The 22013-nt window shown below is 41.8% G+C and overlaps 1 protein-coding gene across 2 annotated transcripts in view; it reads left to right on the top strand.

Annotated features, from left to right (window-relative positions):
- Positions 1-1322: 1322 nt before the first annotated feature.
- The window catches only part of LOC127440836 (gastrula zinc finger protein XlCGF49.1-like), an 88123-nt gene continuing 67432 nt past the window's right edge, over positions 1323-22013 (top strand). The window contains exons 1-3 of one of the 2 annotated variants that reach the window (XM_051697801.1): positions 1323-1464; positions 4086-4247; positions 4647-5436. In XM_051697801.1, coding sequence (XP_051553761.1) covers positions 4151-4247; positions 4647-5317 — 768 coding nt within the window. In that variant the 5' untranslated portion in view covers positions 1323-1464; positions 4086-4150 and the 3' untranslated portion in view covers positions 5318-5436. Of the gene's footprint in view, positions 1465-4085; positions 4248-4646; positions 5437-22013 lie in introns of those variants that run through there. The other variant, XM_051697798.1, reaches the window with a different exon arrangement.

The raw sequence follows: 22013 nt of genomic DNA on the forward strand, positions 1-22013 counted from the left end.
CACTTTAACATTGTTTTAGTTGTTTTCAGGCTATTCTAATAAATACTTAATATCTTTTGCATGTGAACTTAAAGGACCTTAAGGCTTGAACCCCATTAATCGCTGCTTGCAGCTATATTAATACTTTTGTATTTAAAGTCCAAATCCTTCATAAAGCTTAATTTTGCAATCTCTACCTTCTTCACCTGCTGGATTTTGCTGTTAAAATGTAACTGTACCTTAATACATATACGTTTCAAAGCCTTTTAACTCTCTTAAACCTGTTAATCTTTTTCCACAAGGGTTTAATACTTATCCCTGCCTTCAGGGGGTAACCAGTGAGTATTTCACAGAGTGTTCCAGAAGGCTGAACAAGAATACCCCTGTGTGGATGCAAGAAACTCTGGTGGTAGATTTGGAACTACTTAAAATCAAGACAAGAAATAAAAGTACAGATCTATTGAGTGAGTTTTATAGATGTGAGGAATCTATAAAGGCCATGTACAGGTTTTTACGGATGGATTGAAGGATCCAATAACAGGAAACACAGGCTCTGCATTTGTAGTTCCTAGCCAGAGAGGTGAGATATGCAGATGGTCCTCAAACTGCCTAAGTGTATATTCTGTCAAGTTATATGCCATCTTGATGGCTATAGAATGGGTTGAGCAAAACAAACCATACAAAGTCCTAGTCTGTAGTGATTCAGTATCTGCCCTGTGCAGTCTCATGTCAGGTATGACCAGTAATCATCAAGATTTACTTTACAAAATAATGTCAATACACTCAAGAATAAGGAAACAATTCATTTGGTCATATTCATTTGGGTTCCCGCTCATACAGGCATTATGGGTAATGAAAGAGTGGACAAACTAGCCAAACAAGCTGTCAAAAAAGAAAACATAGACATGAGTATTAGTCTCTCAAAATCAGAAGGAAAGGGCCTTGTGTGGAAATAAATCATTAAAAAGTGGCAGCAGCAGTGGGATAGGGAGATAAAAGGAAGACTATCATGACACATTATAGGGAAGCATCCAACCGGCTTTTGTGACCATTGTCAGATATCAGAAACTGTAGAGCACGTGCTTGTTAGTTGCAGGAAATATGAAGTAGAGAGAAAGGACTTGATGGAAGAAATGAAAAGATTAGGACTAACAGGAACAGGAGTAAAGAGTATACTGGAGTGTGGTGAGAGTGGACAAGGCAGAAGATGATTGAGCTGCTTCCTAATAAGAACAGGATTGATGAGGATAATATGACATACTGGACAATATAGGAGTTAAATAAGTCCAGAAGATGGCAGTAGTGCAACATTTAGGATGCAAGCTGCCGTTAAAACCCAAAGAAGAAGAAGTTGAAGAAGAAGAAGAAGAAGAAGGCTGAACAAGAAGAAGAGTGAAGTAGCTGCACAAGCAAGTGTTGATTCATGCTGATTTTGTCAGTTCATCTAAAGTCCTGTTTGAGGAAAGTCCTTTGTTTAACACTTATGTAAGTTAAAAGTTTCAATGTGTTAATACTCGTATGGGCACCTTTTTGTATTATTTAATCTTTGTTTCTCCAGATCTTGTGAGTAACTGTGCTGGATAATTGAACTGTTTGTTTGATGCTGGATTGTTTGAAACAGCTTTTGATGTCTGTTAAATTGACTCTTATGGTTTCTTTTGGGACTTTTTGTGTATGACTGGCCTGTTGGAGACTTTCATTATTGAGGCTTACTTGAATTATAAAGGACTTGTTCGCATCATAATTTCATCTTCTCCTTAAACACATTTAAAGCTGCCTGCATTCATGTATCCATTTTGAAGGGTCAGAATAACTGGGGCTTCACTAGGTTTTCACACCTCAGACTGTGAAACAACTCTCGAAATGGGTGGGAATATAGGTAAATATCTGGGCAGGAAGAGGGAAAACGGAAGACGGTCAAGAGCTACTTCCAAAAACACACAACAGAGATGACTAAACCTCACATTATGAGTGCAGATGAAAACAAAATAGTTTGGGGCTGTATATTAATCATGGGACAAATGTGTGAGGAGTTAAGGCAATAGAACCGTTTGCAAATCTGTAAAAAGATTTGGATATTTTGTTCAAACTTTTGAGAATGAAGTGAGAACAGCAGATATTACCATCAAAACCAGCACTGCTTTAAGACTTTACAATAATTCATAGTTATTTATTCTTACAAGGAGTGTTAAAGTAAAAAAAAAGCAAAGCAAAAAGTTTTAAAAAGTATTGCCACAATACTTAAGCATAATATGTTTTAACATGACTCTAAAATCGTTAAAATCTCTCACTAACCTTACTAACAGCTCCATTGTTATGAAGACGTAATACTGGTAAACAATGGGTGTAAATCCCGAAATCTTGATGTAATTTAGATCAAAAATAGAGTAGACATGACTCTAGGTTTTGGTTTACATTTTTGTCTTCTGTTTTTGAACAAGCTGTGGTGTTATCTGATTTATGATCAAACGCACGGTGGCGAGCAGATGCAATTGACCGGCACCTTCTAAACAGAACAGCCTCCACAAATACAATTGGAAAACACAGCTGCTTCATGTTTAAAGCACAACAGCGGCCGACCAACAAACGGTGTGGTTATGAAGTGAACTGTGATCAATTCTGCCGCCTGATCTCATGAAATTTACATGAACTTTTTTGCAACTCAAAATTTACGTGCTATATAACACGTTTGGCTGCAGTTTTCCAGTGAAATGTCCAGCTGGGGGTGCAAAAAGCGAGTAAAATGGTGTCGTATTCACATGAGGTTTAAAGGTGAATTTTAGATGGATGTATTTAAAACATACCTACCTAACCTAAACCTTTTGACTGAACCTTAACCAATAGTGTTTTAAAATATAAATGAGATGTTTAAAAAAGACATCCAAACCAAATCAACACCTAAACCTAACCATTAGTGTTTTAAAATGCAGAAGCAAAATGAAAAATCCCATTTTCTGAAGCAACCACCTCATTTCGTGTGGCTTCTATGACTCTGTTGTGTCACGTGTCAGCTTGAGCTCATAGCTGGACTTGAATCACGGTCCTCTGATACTAAGTCCAATGCTCTATCAGGTGCGCTACCGTGCAAGCTATTCAATGTCGAGTAAGTGTATATATGTAGGTTGGTCTGTAACACAAGATATAAAAGTGTGTCGATATCATAAAATAACAGGATCTGAGCCATAGAGAAAATAAGTAATTATAAAGTCATAATCAGCCAATAAAGTCATGATTTTTAGTGAAAGTCAGTAAAACACACAGTTGTTGTAGCACCTCTAGTGTTCATTTCACCTGGTAACTGCATGGAATTGTACCTAGAGACATGTATAACAAGTTTGACAAAAATGCATATAGAGTCACGTTTTCACTATGAGACCAGGTTGCCATTGTAACATGTGATTTCAATCGTATCGTGTCCATTATCCAACACAGAGAGAAGAAGCGATGAATTCAGTGCTCGTAACAATCCTCCCTCATAAACAATATGTCTAGAGCACTTGCACTGGTCTGGTGATGGACTGCGGTGCGTTTTGTGGAGAGATTTCAATCTGACAACGGTATTTAGTGTAAAAGTCCACTCTCATGTCTGTTCCCCGAGTGCTGTTGAAGTCACTTTTATGTCCATGAGTTTGAATTCTCTGCTGTTGCTGTAATGCCAGCTCAAGCATGAGGCAGTGCTGTGATTGGATAGAAGCATTCCTTCTCATGAATAATGTGGGAAACTTTCAATCTAGTGACATGAATACGAGCTGTACTACCAATAATAACTCGAGTTTACGCATTTAACTCATTTTTGTGACGTTGCGTCAACTTTTGCTTTGAAACCGGAAGAATGTAATGGCTCAATAAAACAAATAACCACTTTCCCCTTAACAATAAACATAATGAGTGCTATCATTGTTTTCAGTGATGCGAGACCTGTACATATCTGTTCACATTTCAAAAAATTTGTTTTGGAGTTTCATGACCCCTTAAATGATGCATTTGGGACTGGACTATTTTTTAAAGCCAAATTATGGGCCTTTATTGTTTTGTAATCTTCTATATGTCAATTTTGTGTTATGTTTTTTGTTGCTAAAAGAACTATGTTTGCTTATTTGTTATAGGTGGTTTATAAAGAGGAACAACTGCACATGTAACCACTGAAGTAATCTGACATACTATTGCAAAAATGAAGCCTGTTAAAGAGGAGTTTAAAGAGGAGAGTGAAGACATCAGTATTACAGAATCATGCAGAACGAAACATGAAGATACTGAGGAACAAAGAGGTTGGTGTTCATTCTTGATTCTTCATAATGTCTCTTGAGGAACATTGAGCAACAAAGCTTCCCTTACAAAAAAAAGTTCTGAAAAATTTGCTGCAAATGTTCTCATTATTTTTACACGAGCTTGCGATTTACCGGAAATGTGTGCCAGACATTTGCAGGTCTTTACTGGTAGTGGTGGACGTGCAAGAAACCTTTGGCGACAATGAAGAGTTTGCAGCAAGTTTGCCAGCACTCTTGGTTTTTGCCAGATTCACATGAGAATAACAGAACCAATCAGCATATAAAAGATCACATTAAGTACTGTAGATACTTAGCCTTTGCTGCTTACTGCCATTAAATTGAGGTTGAATTGCATTTTATTTTTTTATTTTACATGTCAGTTTACTTTGTTCTTTTTAGACTTGACAGAAGTGAAAGAGGAAAGTCAAGAACTGTATAACGTGGAGGAGAAATATCAGTATCGAAAGCTTGATAATATCCTGACTGGTGAAGAATCTTTTAGTGGCTCAAAGACTGAAAATAATGTCTCACAGAAAATAACTAATAAGAGAAGAGACAAAAAATCTTACACCTGCTCTCACTGTGGAAAGAGTTTGTCACGAAAAGGACATCTTCAGCGTCACATGAAAATTCACACTGGAGAGAAGCCTTTCACCTGTTCTCAATGTGGAAAGAGTTTTACACAAAAAGGAACTCTTAAGGCTCACGTAAGAATTCACACAGGAGAGAAGCCTTTCACATGCTCACAGTGTGGAAAGAGTTTCAAGCAATCAGGCTATCTCACAATTCATCTGCGCTGTCACTCTGGATTAAGACCATTTAACTGTGATCAGTGCAGCAAGACATTTACACAGGCATCACAACTAAAGGCGCACGTGTCAACTCACACAAATGAGAAGCCTTATGTGTGTTCTTTTTGTGGAAAGAGTTTTGTTGAATCAGGACACATGAGAGCACATGAGAGAGTGCATACTGGAGAGAAGCCATACCACTGTACTTCATGTGGAAAGAGTTTTAGCTACTCAAGTAATCTAAAGACTCATCTAAAAAAAAGTTGTCCAAACCTGTAATAGTGAGCAATGTGAATTTCAGGGCCAAAATGTATCAGTGATGTGATTCTTCTGTATTAATGCGGAATTAATTTTTTCCGACCTAAAAATGTGACCTGCATGAATTGTTTATCTGTTAAAAATGGGGGAGGGGGAGGGGGAGGGGGGGGGTTGTAAATATTTCATCGGGGGTTCATATGTTATCAACAATGTCCTGTCCGGTGCATTCTTTATAAGCATTTTTCATATAAAAAGTGTCATTCAACTTCCCTGGGAACAACTTCACTCACAAACTTCACAGCTGCTTCTGCGTCACGCACACACTGTTGCGAATGAGTGTCAGCACTTCATTTAAGTAAGACATATTTTATGTATATTTTAATTAATCAAGAGAAATAAAATGGTTGGATATAAAACACCTTTGAACTGTTACCCCTGTTGCTGACAGATTAGCTATTATTAAGCTGCAATTACTAGTAAATCTACAGATATAGTCCAGACATTAGGAAATGTTCAGTCTAGACAAGTTTTTTCCACGTTTAGATGGGTAAATGAACTTTGGTTGAGGATGTAATAAAAATGGACTTGAGTTTTTGGGAGACTACTCTCTGTAAAAACTCATTTAAATGCACAATCCGGAAATAATATTAGCCACACAATGAAGAGGGGTCGGCACTCTAAGAACACGTAATATTGCATTTTTATTCATTGTAATTTTCACATTAATGTTTAAAAACCAGCGTGACAGTTGTAAAAAGCAGCACTTACAGTAAGCACATGTTGAGGGGAAAACCCATCCAAAACTCTTTAAAAACTGCAAATGTTGACCTCTGAGACATTGGGATGATATCCGTTAATGCAGCATTATGGAATGGATTGAGATCGTGATATAGCCTTGCATGCCATATCCACATGTAAAGGAATATTCTGTGTTCAATACAAGTTAAGCTCAATCGACAGCATTTGTGGCATTATGTTGATTACCACGAAACTTTATTTAAACTCATCCCTTCTTTTCTTAAAAAAATAAAAGCTAAAATTTAGGTTATAGTGAGGCACTTTCAATGGAAGAGAATGTGGCCAATTGTTTTGTTAAAATACTCACTGTTTCAAAAGTATAACAAGACATAAACAATATGCATGACACCAGTCGAAACGCATCCGAACACTTCTGCACACCAGCCGAAGCACTTCTAAGCACTTTCGCACAATAGTACATAAATTCCTGTGCACGACTTATAGAAAAGTCAGAAAATGTCTACACATCTGTCTCACATGTGCTGTAAAATTACATTTTAATAGTAAGGTAAGTGCTTAATGAATGTTTGCTTTACACCAATAAGGAATACATTGATTTCATTAAGCATATTAAAAGTATTCAAAGCATCAAATTAGGCAACTAGATAACCAATATATACAGTATACCAAGCAAATTACATAACCTATCATTATAATAAATGCAAAAGAACTCATAATTGTGCATGAAGAAAATTTATTTACAACATAACACATACAGCAATTGTTTCTTGAGTATACTCTTTACACATTTACAACATTTTACAAACATTTTACTGTATAATACATGTGGATATAAAAATGAGTGCAAATAGCCCATCTTGTTGGCAAAGGCTATTTACACTAACTCCGCCCACCATTGATGAGATCAAACTGAAGACAGCCACAACAAATTTCTTAGGGGTCAACTGCTGGTCAAATGAAGGCGGGCATATTTGAGTTTTTCGCAATGGGGCAGAGACCTTGAACATGTTAACGGGTTAGATGCTTAGTAGGTTAAGAGAACGGAGAGACAATTTGCACTCCAATAGTCTGGTGGAAAAATACGAGTCGTGTCGCTGTAGTAGCTCAGAGTGTTATGACGATTTGAGGATGTATTGTTATGCTGGCAATCTGGGTTCAAATCCTGCCTTTTGTCATACTTTTTCCCATGTCTCCACTCTTAATATTTCCTATTATACTACTTATGATAATAAATAAAAGTGATTCCTCGCAGTGATTTTGTCACAGTGAAGTTCGGGGAGTTGAGAGAAGGGTTTGATTGGGATAAATTTAGCCATAGTTTTACTGTAGTAATATTGTAGTAACCATGTTTTTGGTTTTACCAAAATGTAACCAATATTTTAGTTGGCATTAATTGAACTAATTTTGTACTTGTATAATGCAAACATATTTAAAATATTCAAACCTTTTGTTTAGATCAATCTCTTATCAGAAATAATTTCGACAATAATTTCTACATTTCTGAGTAGCAGAGCATGTAAGTGAAGCAGAGCGATGTGACGATCTGCTCAATAACCCGCTCCATGCGTGTGCGCTGCACTGAGCCGCTCATGGCCCAAGTGGGTGCTCCATTCAAATCCCGCTCCGACATTAAATTTCTCTGTAGTATACTTGGTTCCAAACACGTACACAGGGGGTAGCTACAGTGGCCCAAGCAACTGTCCCTTTGCCCACATGAGCTGAGGTGTCCCTCTAGGTGAAATATAGACTATAGGCTGACATTTATTAAATTATCAAATGATTAGTAATGTACACATCTGAAATTGTGTGATTGTATTGTTGTGTTTTTGTATATAAAATCTCGCTGTTTATTTTGGACTGGTTTACAACTGCTGTTAGATAATCGGGTCTACCAGACCTTCCTTATCATTTGTAATCAGTCAAATATTTCTCTGTTAGCACATATGTCATTGAACATCTAGAAATAATGCCTTAACATTTTTTCAGTTCTAAATTACCTTTATTTACTTTAAACAAGTCATCAAACACACCTCTACAAGTGATAAAACATATGTGTGTTGGCACGGAAACTCGCATACGCGCATATTTGCGCTTTTCAGATTAAACTGGACCTGAGTGACACAACCGACCCAGAAAAGCACAATCTTTTAAACTTTCAAGTTTGTTTGAGTCGTTTATAGCAATAATGAAAACATGGACTGGTACCAGGAAAAATATTGCAGGTAAAAGTGAAATTCATAATTGTTTTCAGTTGTCTCCACGGAATGAATATTAGGCTCTAGATTTGATACTAGGTTTCTGATCCTTTCAGAGAAAAGTCCTTAAAAACGTTGCTCTTGATTCAGGAAGATGGATCTTTTTAGTTGTTTAATTTATGGAGGATTTTTTCATTTTGGGTAACATATATGGTCATAATAATAGCCACAGAAACACAGTCCTTTTTGAGGATTTTGAAGAAGAAATACATGCCTTATTGAATACCTTCTTGAATGCTGAATTAATATTTGGGGGGGACTTGAAATGTATAAGCGACCCTACTAAAGACTGTCACCCTCAAAGATCTTTAAGAGGCACGTATGGAGAATTTAATAATCTGTGTATGCATTTAAATTGTGGTGATATATGGAGACTAAAAAATCTACATCAAGTCCAGTTCACTTGGTATAACAAAGATTTATCTAAGAGATCCAGGATTGACTTTTGGCTTATATCAGATGATTTAACAGACCGAGTATTTTCTGATCATAACATGGTTTCTTTAGTGTTGAATATAGGGAACCAGTCAGTTAAATATAGGCTAATCCAAATTATTGGAAATGAAACAATACACATTTGAGTGATAAACTCTTCGAAGAAAAAGACATTAAAATTATAAATGAAAATTGGATGAAGGCTCGAGAAGATAAAACATATGGCAAACATTGGGAATATACAAAATTTCAGATTCGTAATATGGCAATTAAAAGGGGACTTAACTAATGAAAAAAGACTGAGACAAAATATAATTATCAAGGATATAATTTCTATTTATGAAAATAACAACCATCTCAAACTGATATCAATAAATTAATTGAATTACAATCTGAGATGGACAATATCTATAAAAATTTGGCACGGGGTGCTTTTATTCAATCTAGATGGAAATGGATGGAACATGGCAAAAGTAACACAATATATTTTCATAATTTAGAAAAAAGAAATGGCAGTATTAATAGTATACATAAACTTAAAATTAATGAACAGATTTCTGAAGATCCCCAAAACATCTCCAACTTTGTGGAAGAATTTTATAAAAAACAAAATAACAGTTAGAGCTCATATTTCCTCTATTCTGTAAAAGATGAGGCACGAAGTATTGATGAAGTTCAGAAAGAAGTTTGTGATCAAGAAATATCCCTAGAAGAACTTAAAAAGAACATCACTAAATTGAAAGATAATAAATCCCCAGGTAATGATGGCCTTACTGGTGAATTTTTGTAAGGTATTTAAAGATTATTTTTCTGAATTTTATTGTCAGTTTTTAAAGAGGCTAAAGAAACCTGTAAGCTTCCCTCAACTATGTTTCAAGGTTTAATTACTTTGATACCTTAACCAAATATGGATCAATTGCTACTTAACAATTGGAGGCCCATAATCTTAATTAATAATGACACAAAACCGTTGGCTCAGAGAATAAAGTTTTGCTTAGATACAATCATGGATGATAATCAGTCTGGTTTTATGCAAGGGAGATACATTAGTTATAATATTCTATTAATTTTAGATTTGACTGACTAAGGATTACATAACAGATAACAGTTACATTCTATTCATAGACATATATAAAGCCTTCGACACTGTAAAACACGATCTATTATTTGATTTATTGGATTTTTTTGGCTTTGGTCAATACTTCAAAAGGGCGATACAAACTTTATACAGTGACTGCAATTGTTCAGTTAAACTTCCATGGGGAACTACTCTTGATTTAGCATTTCCCGAGGTATAAAACAGGGATATCCTGCGGCGCCCTTTCTGCGATGGCCTTACATATAAGATGATAAAGATGATAGTACTCATACAACAGATTTTGAAGGTATTCCAGTTAAGGAGGAAGTAACATATCTAGGAATCAATATCTGTAAAAATCAGTCAGATAGAGTACAATCCAATTTCCAACACCTTATCCCAAAAATTAAAAATAAATTTAACATGTGGCTCATGAGGGATTTGTCACTCAAAGGTTCTATTATCCAAAACTGAAGGGCTATCATGCTTAGTTTATCCTGCTAAAGTATTAGATGTCCCAAAATCATTTATAAAAAAAAATTGATTCTACTTTATACAACTTTATATGGAAAAACAAGCCTCACTATTTAAACAGAAATATCAAGGAGGCCTTTCACTCTTCTAATATAAATTTCAAGCTCAATTGGATTAAACATTTTATTAAACATAAAGATAAACTATGGTATTTAATTCCAGATCGTATTTTTTATTTTTTTTTAATTGGTGGTATAGAGTTCCTTCTTAAATGTGATTTTGATGTAAATAAACTCCCTCTTTATTTATCAAACTTTCACAGACAGGCTCTCTTATGTTGGCTTCTTCTTTACAAACATAATCCCCCCCCCCCGACAAACATTTAATATGGAATAATAAAAATGTTAAATATAAAAATAAATAAATCTTCTATGACAAATGGGTTAAAAATGATATTTTGTTGATATCACAACTGATAAATGATGGTTCCCTATCTGTCACTCACTCGATGTTGTGTCGATGTAGTGACACTAGGGGTCACTCTTGGGAGCCCGAGACACCTCTAGTCTTTGATAAAAGGCCAATAAAAATTGGCGAGTGGTATTTGCATGCCACTCCCCCGGATCTACGGGTATAAAAGGAGCTGGTATGCAACCACTCATTCAGATTTTCTCTTCGGAGCCGAACGGTCACGCTCACTGAGCTGAATTCCGACGACTGTTCATTCACCTCTGCTGGATCTGACAGCGCATTTCAGCGGCTTCTCCCCCCTCTGCACTGGTGCAATGCAGAGAATGCCACTGGGCGCTTCGGCAGAAATAAGAGTATATTTCTCTAAAAGAGCGGCACACACGGAACGTCTTTTTAAAGATGTGTCTTTTTAAAGATGCCTTTCCGATTGTGTGTTATTCCTGGTTGCGCTCGTTATCTCTCGCCTTCTGACGGTCACGATCTTTCGTGTCTGGGCACTGCTCACGCGGAGACAGCATTCGTGGATGGTCATGTTCTCATTGCGAGGACATGTCCATGGCAACGATACGGTCGCGGCTCGCCTTTGTAAGAAAGCAAGCCACCCCAGAGGCTCCCCGCCTCGGTCCTTTTACCCACGGGTATGAGGCCAGCGCGGCTAGCACTGGGGGCAATTTGGGGACCCCAATGGGACCGCCTCCGCTGGGTATCCCCCCGCAGACCTCCCATTCCCTAGCACGCTCGTCTGCCCTAATCAGGCTTCCGGATGAGTCCACCCGCTCGTCTCACGGCGAGTTCGACCTCTTATTCGGAGCCTGCGAAAGTGATGAGCTCTCGAGCGCAGCATCGGAGAGCGGGCTTGTCCAGTCGGACGCCTCAGCCTCAGCTGGGCTCCTCCCTTCGGGGACGATTGCCCAGTCACAGGCTGACACGGAGATGATGACATGCTTTCCTGGGCAGCCGCGAGCATTGGCTAGATTGGAACCCTCTGCTCTTCCCTGAACCCTCGCGGCTCTGATTGGTTCCTGGGCTCACGGTGCCGCTCAAAGCCATGCCCCGCCCCTGATCCTTTCTTCCCAGAAGTGCATGAAGAGCTGACAAAGTCGTGGGAGGCACTTTTTAATGCCCGGTCCCGATCTTTTCAGCTTCCCCGCCCTCACTACCCTCGATGGTGGGGCGGCCAAGGGCTATTCGGCAATCCCCCAGTGGATAAAGGTGCTAGCGGTGCACCTATGCCCACAGAGTGCCACCACCTGGCGCGGGTGCCCGAAGCCCCCGTCCAAGGCCTGTAGGTTTACGTTGTCTCTGATGGCCAAGGCCTACGGTGCCGCTGGACAAGCCGCCTCCACCCTGCACACCTTGGCTCTCCTGCAAGTCCGCCAAGGCGCTAAAGGAACTGCACGAGGGTAGTTCCGCCCCGGGATTGATGCAGGAACTGCGCTTGGCGACTGACCTCGCTCTCAAAGCAACGGAGGTCACGGTGCGTTCTCTCGGGCGGACAATGTCCACATTAGTGGTCCAGGAGCGCCACCTTGGGCTCAACCTGGTCGAGATGGGTGAGGCCGACAGGACACGATTCCTTACTGCCCCCATCTCCCCGGCTGGCCTATACGGCGGCACCGTCAAGGACTTTGCCCAGCAGTTCTCGACGGTGGAGCAGTAGACGGAGACTATCTGGCATATCCTGCCCTGGCGCGGCTCAAGATCCTGCACCCCGTCTACTCGTCGCCAAGGGCGTCCCCCTACAGAGACTGCACCGGCTCTGCAGCAGCCCGCCCCTTTGGCCCGGCCCCGGCGTGGAGCCCACCACAGGAAGCAGACGACACCCATCTCGCGGCCACCCAGAACCCGTGAAAGGCTTCAAAGCGCCTCTGAGACAGGCGACCCAGGGACGACGAAACCCGCTGCTCTGGAGCTGATAAGCAGACCTCTCCATCTTTTTGTTACCTTTTGCATTTAATTGCACTGAATGCCCAAGTGGCTGCAGTACTCGAGAGTTCAGCAAGAGCAGTTTCCTTGTTCCCTGGGTCACATATTTGGTGTGCACGGCCGTCATCACGACCACCATCCACCACTCTATTTGGCAGGTTTGGCACTCCAACGGCGGTCTCCCGCACCTGAGTGCCCAGCTGTGGCACAAATCCACCCCCGATGTGACAGTCTCCACGGGTCACGAGGACAGGCCTCTTCCTCCCCATCCCAGGCTTTTCCGGGGGTGGTCACAATGAGCCAGGTAAGTGCTTCGATGTCCTTAGACTCAGCACGGCCACGACATGGTGTGGCACATCGAGCTTTGCCCCGCCGCGAGGCCCCACCTGCCGGTACGTCCGATGATGTTGTCCCTTTGGTCCCCCTTGCGCGGAACTTGGACGTGTGGCTTGCGCTTTCTAATCCGTCACGGCTGACCCGGACCGTCTGACTCGGCTACGTGATTCAGTTCACCGGGCGTCCGCCCAGATTCAGCAGTGTCCACTTCACCTTGAAGGACGAAAACGCTGCTACCTTGCGCGGAGATCGCTACCCTCCTACAGAAGGGCGCAACAGAACCTGTCCCTCCAGCCAAGATGAAGAAGGGGTTTTACAGCCCCTACTTCATAGTACCGAATAAAGGCGGTGGGTTGCAGCCAATCTTGGGCCTGTGAGTACTGAACTGGGCTTTACACAGACTCCTGTTCAAGATGCGGACGCGAAAACGCATTCTGGCGAGCGTCCGGCATCAAGATTGGTTCGCGGCGGTAGACCTGAAGGACGCGTACTTCCACGTCTCGATCCATCCTCGACAGACCCTTCCTGCGGTTTGCATTCAAGGGTCAGGCATATAAGTACAAGGTCCTCCCTTTCGGCCTGTCCCTGTATCCTCGCATCTTCACGAAGGTCGTAGAGGCAGCCCTTGCCCCGCTAAGGGAGGTGGGCATTCGCATTCTCAACTATATCGACGACTGGCTAATCTTAGCTCACTCTCGGGACATGTTGTGCGCACACAGGGACTTGGTGCTCTCACACCTCAGCCGACTAGGGCTTCGGGTCAACCGGGAAAAGAGCAAGCTCATCCCTGTTCAGAGCATCTCTTTTCTCGGTTTGGAGTTGGACTCGGTCTCTTTGACCAGCGCGCCTCACGAACGAGCATGCCCAGTCGGTGTTGGTCTGTTTGAAGACGTTCAAACAGAAAACAGCGGTTCCAAAAACTTTTTCAGAGGCTCCTGGGGCATATGGCATCCTCAACAGTGGCCACCCCGCTCGGGTTGATGCATATGAGACCGCTTCAGCACTGGCTTCAGACTCTAGTCCCGAGATGGGCATGGCACCACGGGATACATCGTGTGGTCATCACGCCAGTCTGTCACCATCTTTTCAGCCCTTGGACCGACCTCTCGTTTCTACGGGCAGGCGTTCCCCTAGAACTGGTCTCCAGGCACGTCGTGGTCATGATGGACGCCTCCAAAACAGGCTGGGGCGCTGTTTGCAACGGGCATGCAGCTGCCGGCTTGTGGACGGGCCCGCAACTGCATTGGCACATCAACTGCCTCGAGTTGTTGGCAATTCTGCTCGCCCTGTGGAGGTTTCGGCCGTTGATCCAGGGCAAGCACGTGTTAGTTCAGACAGCCAACACGGCAACGGTAGCATATATCAACCGCCAAGGTGGTCTGCGCTCTCGTTGTATGTCACAACTCGCCCGCCGTCTCCTCCTTTGGAGTCAGCAGCACTTCAAGTGGCTGCGAGCCACTCACATCCCGGGCAACCTCAACACTACAGCGGATGTCCTGTCATGACAGGTTACCCTCAGGGGAGAGTGGAGACTCCACCCTCAGGTGGTCCAGCTGATTCCGAGTTGAGTCGATTCGGACGGGCACAGTTGCACCTGTTCGCCTCCCAAGAATCCTCCCCACTGCCCACTCTGGTACACCCTGACCGAGGCTCCCCTTAGCATAGACGCACTGGCACACAGCTGGCCCCCTGGCATGCGTAAATATGCGTTTTTCCCCAGTGAGCCTACTTGCACAGACCCTGTGCAAGGTCAGGGAGGACAAGGAGCAGGTCGTCCTGGTAGCACCCTACTGGCCAGCCCAGGTGTGGTTCTCAGACCTCACGCTCCTCACGACAGTCCCCCCCCCCAGCGAATTCCCCTGAGGAAGGATCTTTCTCAGGGATGGGGCACCATCTGGCACCCACGACCAGACCTCTGGAATCTCCATGTCTGGCTCCTGGACAGGATCTGCGGTGGTAGACACGATCACTCAGGCTAGGGCCCCCTCTACGAGGCGCCTTTTTGCCTTTAAGTGGCGTCTGTTCGCTAAGTGGTGTTCTTCCCAACGGGAAGACCCCCAGAGATGTGCAGTCAGATCAGTGCTTTCCTTCCTGCAGGAGAGGTTGGAAGGGAGGATGTCCCCTTCCACCTTGAAGGTGTACGTTGCCGCCATAGCAGCACACCATGACGCAGTCGATAGTAAGTCCTTAGGGAATCACGACCTGATCATCAGGTTCCTAAGAGGTGCCAGGAGGCTGAATCCCTCCAGACCACGCCTCGTTCCCTCATCGGACCTCTCTGTAGTTCTTCAGGGTCTACAGAGAGCCCCCTTTGAGCCTTTGCAATCAGCTGAGCTTAAGGCACTTTCCTTGAAGACTGCCCTCCTGACTGCGCTCACTTCCATCAAGAGGGTAGGTGACCTGCAAGTGTTCTCTGTCAGCGAAACGTGCCTGGAGTTCGGTCCGGGTTACTCCCACATGATCCTGGGATCCCGACCGGGCTATGTGCCCAAGGTTCCACCAACCCTTTTAGGGACCAGGTGGTGAACCTGCAAGCGCTACCTCAGGAGGAGGCAGACCCAGCCCTGTCGTCGCTGTGTCCGGTGCGTGCTTTATGCATCTATTTGGATCGCACGCAGAGTTTTAGAATCTCTGAGCAGCTCTTTGTCTGCTTTGGTGCACAGCGGAAAGGAAGCGCTGTCTCCAAGCAGAGGATCGCCCACTGGCTCATTGATGCCATAACTGTGGCATATGTCGCCCAGGACATGCCGCCCCCGGTAGGGCTACGAGTCCGTTCTACCAGGGGTGTAGCGGCTCCCTGGGCCCTGGCCAGGGGTGCCTCTTTAACAGACATTTGCAGAGCAGCGGGCTGGGCAACACCCAACACCTTTGCAAGATTCTACAACCTCCGGGTGGAACCTGTTTCATCCCAGGTAGTGGCACGCAACACAAGCGGATAAGCCCGGGATAGCTGGCCGGGTGTATCGCATGCACATAGCTTTTCCACCTCCTTTTGAGCTGAAGACCTGCGCCATTAATTCCCAGTAGTGTTCACAAGTTTGTTCCCTGGTTGACTTCCTCCGAGCCCTGTAGGAGTCGAGTTTTCGGAGAGATTCGCTGCCGGCCCAGTACACGTGCTAAGAGCCCTGTTCTGGGGTAGATGCTCCACTATGGCGGTTCCCTGTAAGGCTAACCCCATGCGATATATATCTTCCGCTAATTCGTTTCCCTGTTAGCAAACTGCGTCTTCCTTGGGCAGAGCCCCTCTGCCCCAGTCTCCATGTTTGTAGTAACTCCTCCCCCGTTGGGCAGGATCTACCTTGAAGACTCTCCACATGGTTGGAAATATCATGTGACGTACCTTCCACTTAAATATCCCCCCTCTCTTTGGGCGAGGTGTGGTCTCCACTGTGTCTTCCCCTTGGGAGGGACACCCCCTGACTAGACCTGGCGGCCCAGTCGGATAATCCCCCTTCTTTTTTAGGGAGTGGGAAAAAAGAAGGGGAAAAGAGGCCATGACTGTGTTAAGCCTGTCTCTATCTTTTGGGTAGTCGACTTGTCCCCAAAAAGGGCCGTTCGACACTCATAACTATGTTGGGGAGGTTACGTGTCGACCTGGTGTGCTGGCTATGATGCACACAGTAGTCTACCCACCACACACCACCAGTTCACGTAACACAGTTCAGCCAATTGTGGCGTTTCATATAGGGACCACTAGTGTCACTACATCGACACAATGTCGAGTGAGGGACAGATAGGGAACGTCATGGTTACTTGTTCAACCTCCGTTCCCTGATGGAGGGAACGAGACGTTGTGTCCCTCCTGCCACAACGCTGAACTACCCGCTGAAATGGCCGGACCTTATATCGACTCCTCAGCATAAAACCTGAATGAGTGGTTGCATACCAGCTCCTTTTATACCCGTATGTCCAGGGGAGTGGCATGCAAATACCACTCGCCAATTTTCATTGGCCTTTTATCAATGACCAGAGGTGTCTCGGGCTCCCAAGAGTGACCCCTAGTGTCACTACATCGACACAATGTCTCATTCCCTGATGGGTTACACAAGTAACCATGACCTTATTTACTTTTACTGAATTTAAGAAATTTGGTATCCCAATATCGCCACAAGAATATAGTATTGTATTGGACGCAGTACCAGCAGGTTTTCTGAGACTATTGCAAGGCAACAATGAATCCAATAAGCAGTCAATGTTTAAACTAGATGTCCTGTTAAGTGGCAACAATATAAAAGACTGCAAATGCAACAATAGATTTTTTAGGAGTTTGATTCATTGCTCTGCAACTTTTCGCAGTAAACACTATTGGAATAATCATTTTGAGAATATTAATTGGGAATCGATTTGGACTTACAATAACAAATATTCTCAACAACAAAGTGAAGTGTACTTTAAAATTCTACATTTCATTTATCCAACAAACCAATTCTTAAAAACATATATAAATGATATTTCTGAATCTTGTGTATTCTGTAATACTGTACAGAAACTATTTTACATCTACATTTTTTTCTTCTTTTTTTTTTAATGTATTTATGTTAAATTCTTTTGGATCGTTGTTGAACGTGTATTTGTTATATTAAGTGGGACTAAAATGAAAATACAGAAAAGAGATGTTATACTTTGTTATGGGAAAAATGACATGGTCAGGAGTCATGTTTTTATATTAAACCTTCTCATATTACATGGCAAGTTTCACATCCATAAATGCAAGTGGTCTAAAAGGAAACCCAATATTCTCCAATTCAAAAGTGAAATGAAACTTGATTTTGAAACATTGCAAGGACTTTCAAGCCTTTAAGCTATCAGGACTATGGACATCTGCAATGACCTAAATTCCTCCTTTTAATTTCAGTGTATAAGTATACCCTCTCTTTTCTTTTTTCTTATTTCTATTCCTTATTATTGTTCTCTGTATTTGTTATGTGATGTTAATTATAAAAAAAAAGTCACATCGCTGCAACGGTATTTGGTACGTCACTGCAATGAAAACGGGACTTGTGAAATGGGTGGATAGTGCCATTTTTAAATTATGGTGAGTGGATAGTGCCATTTTTAAAGGCTTCCCGGGAGAAGGAGCAGTCTACCCTTCTGTCACCATCAGACTGTGTCAAGTTTTGAATGGGATTGATTGGGACTGCTAACGTAAGACCGGAGGTGACGTCACGGCGGCGAGTATCAGAAATTTATAAAAAATGATACGTGTACTAAATACGTCTGAACTAGGTATGTTGCCTTAAAACACTCCTGACACACATGTCGTCTCCAGGTAGCTACGTCAGTGTGTTTTGTGTGTGTGAAGTTTGCATTAGTAGATTTATTTGTTATAGGCTATTGCTTTTATTTAGTTATTTCCCAACAAGTGGCAATAGTGCATAATAATAATGGCGTTGAGCATTTTTATTTAATATCAAATGTTAACTCTCCAACTTTGGCATCTCTAACTACACATATCGCAATAAATACATTGGACTCTTGAATAAGATGGCATCTTGCTTGCTAAATTTGAAGGTTAGATCATTCATAATTTTACTAGTCTGCATTTGCACACAAGAGGCATGAGGTCTGCCTTTCCTCATGGAATTTAAGAACAGATGGCCAGCACTCTTTACTGAGCAAGAGGGAAGTCTTTGTGATATAATGTCAGCTGTGATTGTTCTTGTATGTAAATCCAAATTCTGAACTGAAGTCCTTTGGATGTAATTCAGGTTTGTTCATCTGTAACAATTTTGTATTTCATCTGTGTGTAAGTGCTGGTAAAGAAATACTGTGGTATATGATAATATTGTAAAGATTGTAACAAATTTAGCGGCAACCAATCTGATTTGTCATTTTACAATTTTATTAGGTATCTGTGGAATTCAGTACAATTACAACAGTCCCTTTGGTGTCCAAATATATGGGTCAGCTTGATCATTTCTCAACCCAGTTCCTCAGAATTTACAAAAACAAAGGAGGGACAGGGGCACAGAAGAGTGTTCTGTTTGTTTCTCACCAAATCATATGTCTTCATAACACTCAGATTATACAGAAGGAGTCACATGGAATTATTTGATGATGCTTTTGAAGCTTCAGAAGATACGGGCACCACTGACTGTCATTGTATGGACAGTGTAGGGCTTTACTGGTTGTTTAGATCAGTGTTAATATCAGAAATAATTAATAATTATTTCTTTAGTTATTAATTAATATTTAAATTAATTAATTGAATCTAACTCATTCAAACCTCATATGGGGCTCCAGTAAATGTAGTGTGCTACGTTTAGGAGCAAGTTTGGTTATTAGCAATAATTAATAATTATCAAAGATAATTATTAATTATTAAAATCAATAGAACATTGATGAAAATCAATGTTAGCTTTTTTAAATCCTTTAAATCAACAATTATCAAAGATAATCGTTAATTGTTAACATCGATGAAACATTAATTAAAATTAACACTAGCTTATTGATCATTCAAATTCAATCATCAAAGATAATTATCAATTATCAAAAATCAATAGAATATTAATAAGGATTAACATTGATGGGGCACCACCCTGAAATCAGGGACTAATAACCAAATAGTAAAACAGTCTCAATATTAGATTGTTTTCTTAGGAAAAAAGACATCCGAAGAATATCGATTTTCCGGAAAAATAAAATCAATGAATGAAGGTTTGAATCCGAGCACTGACATCCCGTCAGCATGACACAGGCGTATGCAAAACAAACCAAAACACTTCTCTTTGTAATATAAACAAAGTTTATTTATGCAGTAATATCAATTAATAATTAATACAATGCAGTCAATAAACTTCTGACTTACAACTACAAACTAAACAGTGATATGATTAGATATGGAAATAAAAATGATTCTATAACACATAAGGTGTGTGTGTGACAGTGTGTGTGTGTGTGTGTAAGGAGGGACGTGCACAAAATGGCGGACGTGACTCTCGTGGAGAATATGTCACGCGAGACTTCCGGCCAGGGAATATGACCGCGAATGGGGGCGGAGATGGCGTCTACCAGTTACCGCATGTATCCGCTTGTACGATAGCTTAGGGACAAAGCTGGGCTTTAGCATTAAGCTATCTACGAGCCAAAATGTGTGCCAGAATGTTTGTGAGGGGTCACGTGCCTGCGTGTGTGTGTGTGTGTGGTTAGTACGAGAGAGAGAGAGAAGTGACAGCCCTAAAGCCGATTTCGCGATCGTGGGAGAGAAAGCAGCTGTTTAGTTCATCGCTCAGAGACGCGGTGGACGGCTCGTAAACAGTCCCGCGTACTTTGACTATTTAATGGATGAACTCAGTTAACCTGTCTCACCCGCGATGGCAAAATTGCACAACAGTCCAATTTGGTTGGACCACAATACAGCAAAACAAAATCATGATAATTAATACCCTGAGTATTAATAATGAGCGGACATGGCGGTCCGTAAACTGTACAAGCAAAAACCTTGAAACATAAGAATAGCACACTATAATATTCTGTTTCTGCCCAGACGTAAACCTCTTACTTGAATCGCATGAAGACACAGGTAGAATGTGTTTTCCTCCGTCCTTTAACTCTGACCCGGTTCCTTGAGGCTCGGGTGATGACGGGAGGCCATTTCCTCACTCTGTCGGCGGGCGGTACGGCTGTTGATTCTCGGCGGGCTGGCAGAGAACTCAGAAATGTCGACTTGATTGAAGATGGAAGAGAAATCTTTAATCTCTTCACTTCTGTAGGCAAACGGATGAAGATGCGAATTGCTCAGCGGTCTCCTTCGGATCCATTAGAGTGTTCGGTTGAACACAGAGTAATCTCAACTCGTCCAGCGAGATGGAGATTGTATGGCCACAGTTTCAAGTCAGACGTTACTTCCTTGTGCCACGAGGTTGCACCTGAGAGCAGTGAATAAACTACGTCTATACTCGGTGAACAAAGTCGCTGGAAGCAAATCCCGAAAGCATTTCAGAGGTATTTCAACTCCTGATGATGTCATGTTTGAGGGACGTTCTGTTGTGTGCCTCATCCAATAGGAGTTGAGAGTTCGATCCTTTAATGAGCAAGGCTTCATGGGATTTGCAGTCTGTTTTGGACTCCCTTTGTTTGATTTTGGCGCGATTTATTATCAGTAAGATTTACGACTTGGAATGTGGGGGCTTGAGTTAGGTTTTTACGACTGTGTTAGGCCTGCCTTTGTCTTCTATCTGAATACATGAGGCCCAACAACAGAAACCAGCAGGACAAACTGGCCAAAATTAACCTTTTGGGTTCAGAAAGAAAATAAACATAAGGAGTTTGAACAACATGAGGTTGAGTAAATAATGACTGAACTTTTCATTTTTGGATGAACTATCCCTTTAAAGCTTGGTTTATATGCTCTTGAATGTTAATATGCACATGATTCATACTGTTTTAATTTCAGGGCTTGTTCAGAGTTGTCATTTATGCAGTAGGCACAACTGTGTCATCCAAGATTATTTTGTAGCTTTCCTATAGCAAAGCTTCTGGTTTAGGACCATTTGTTTGTTTTCTTGTACTGGTTCCTGGTATTCTGGGGCCCTCACAGATGCTGTTGTAGAATTAATTTCAGCCAATGAATAGACTGATAAACTTGACTCTGGTAGAAATTACACAGTGGGATATTCTCTATGATGCTATTTAAAGAAAGTGTTAGAGGTACAGGAATAAGTCTGAAAACCAAAATGCTAACTTGTGTGTTAATTCTGCTGAACACTGCTCATTTGTCACATTTCCAGAATGCCACCATCGAAAAGAAAACATGAATGCATCTTGAGAGCACTTGCTGCTTACCTGAATGAAGACCCCTTAAAAGTCGTGAAGGAGTACATAAATTATTTAAATTAAAAGAGTATGTTTCCCTAAAACAAACTCCCCCTTTCACCCCTGGGCTGCTGTTAATTTTCTTTTTGTATTTGACCTTTTGTTTAGGATGTTTCCCATGATGAAGCCCTAACCTCTATACGCAAGACCACCCTTGGAATCTATGAGA

This window comes from Myxocyprinus asiaticus, chromosome 5, assembly GCF_019703515.2.
Source record: "Myxocyprinus asiaticus isolate MX2 ecotype Aquarium Trade chromosome 5, UBuf_Myxa_2, whole genome shotgun sequence".
In the NCBI taxonomy this organism is placed as follows: Eukaryota; Metazoa; Chordata; class Actinopteri; order Cypriniformes; family Catostomidae; genus Myxocyprinus; species Myxocyprinus asiaticus.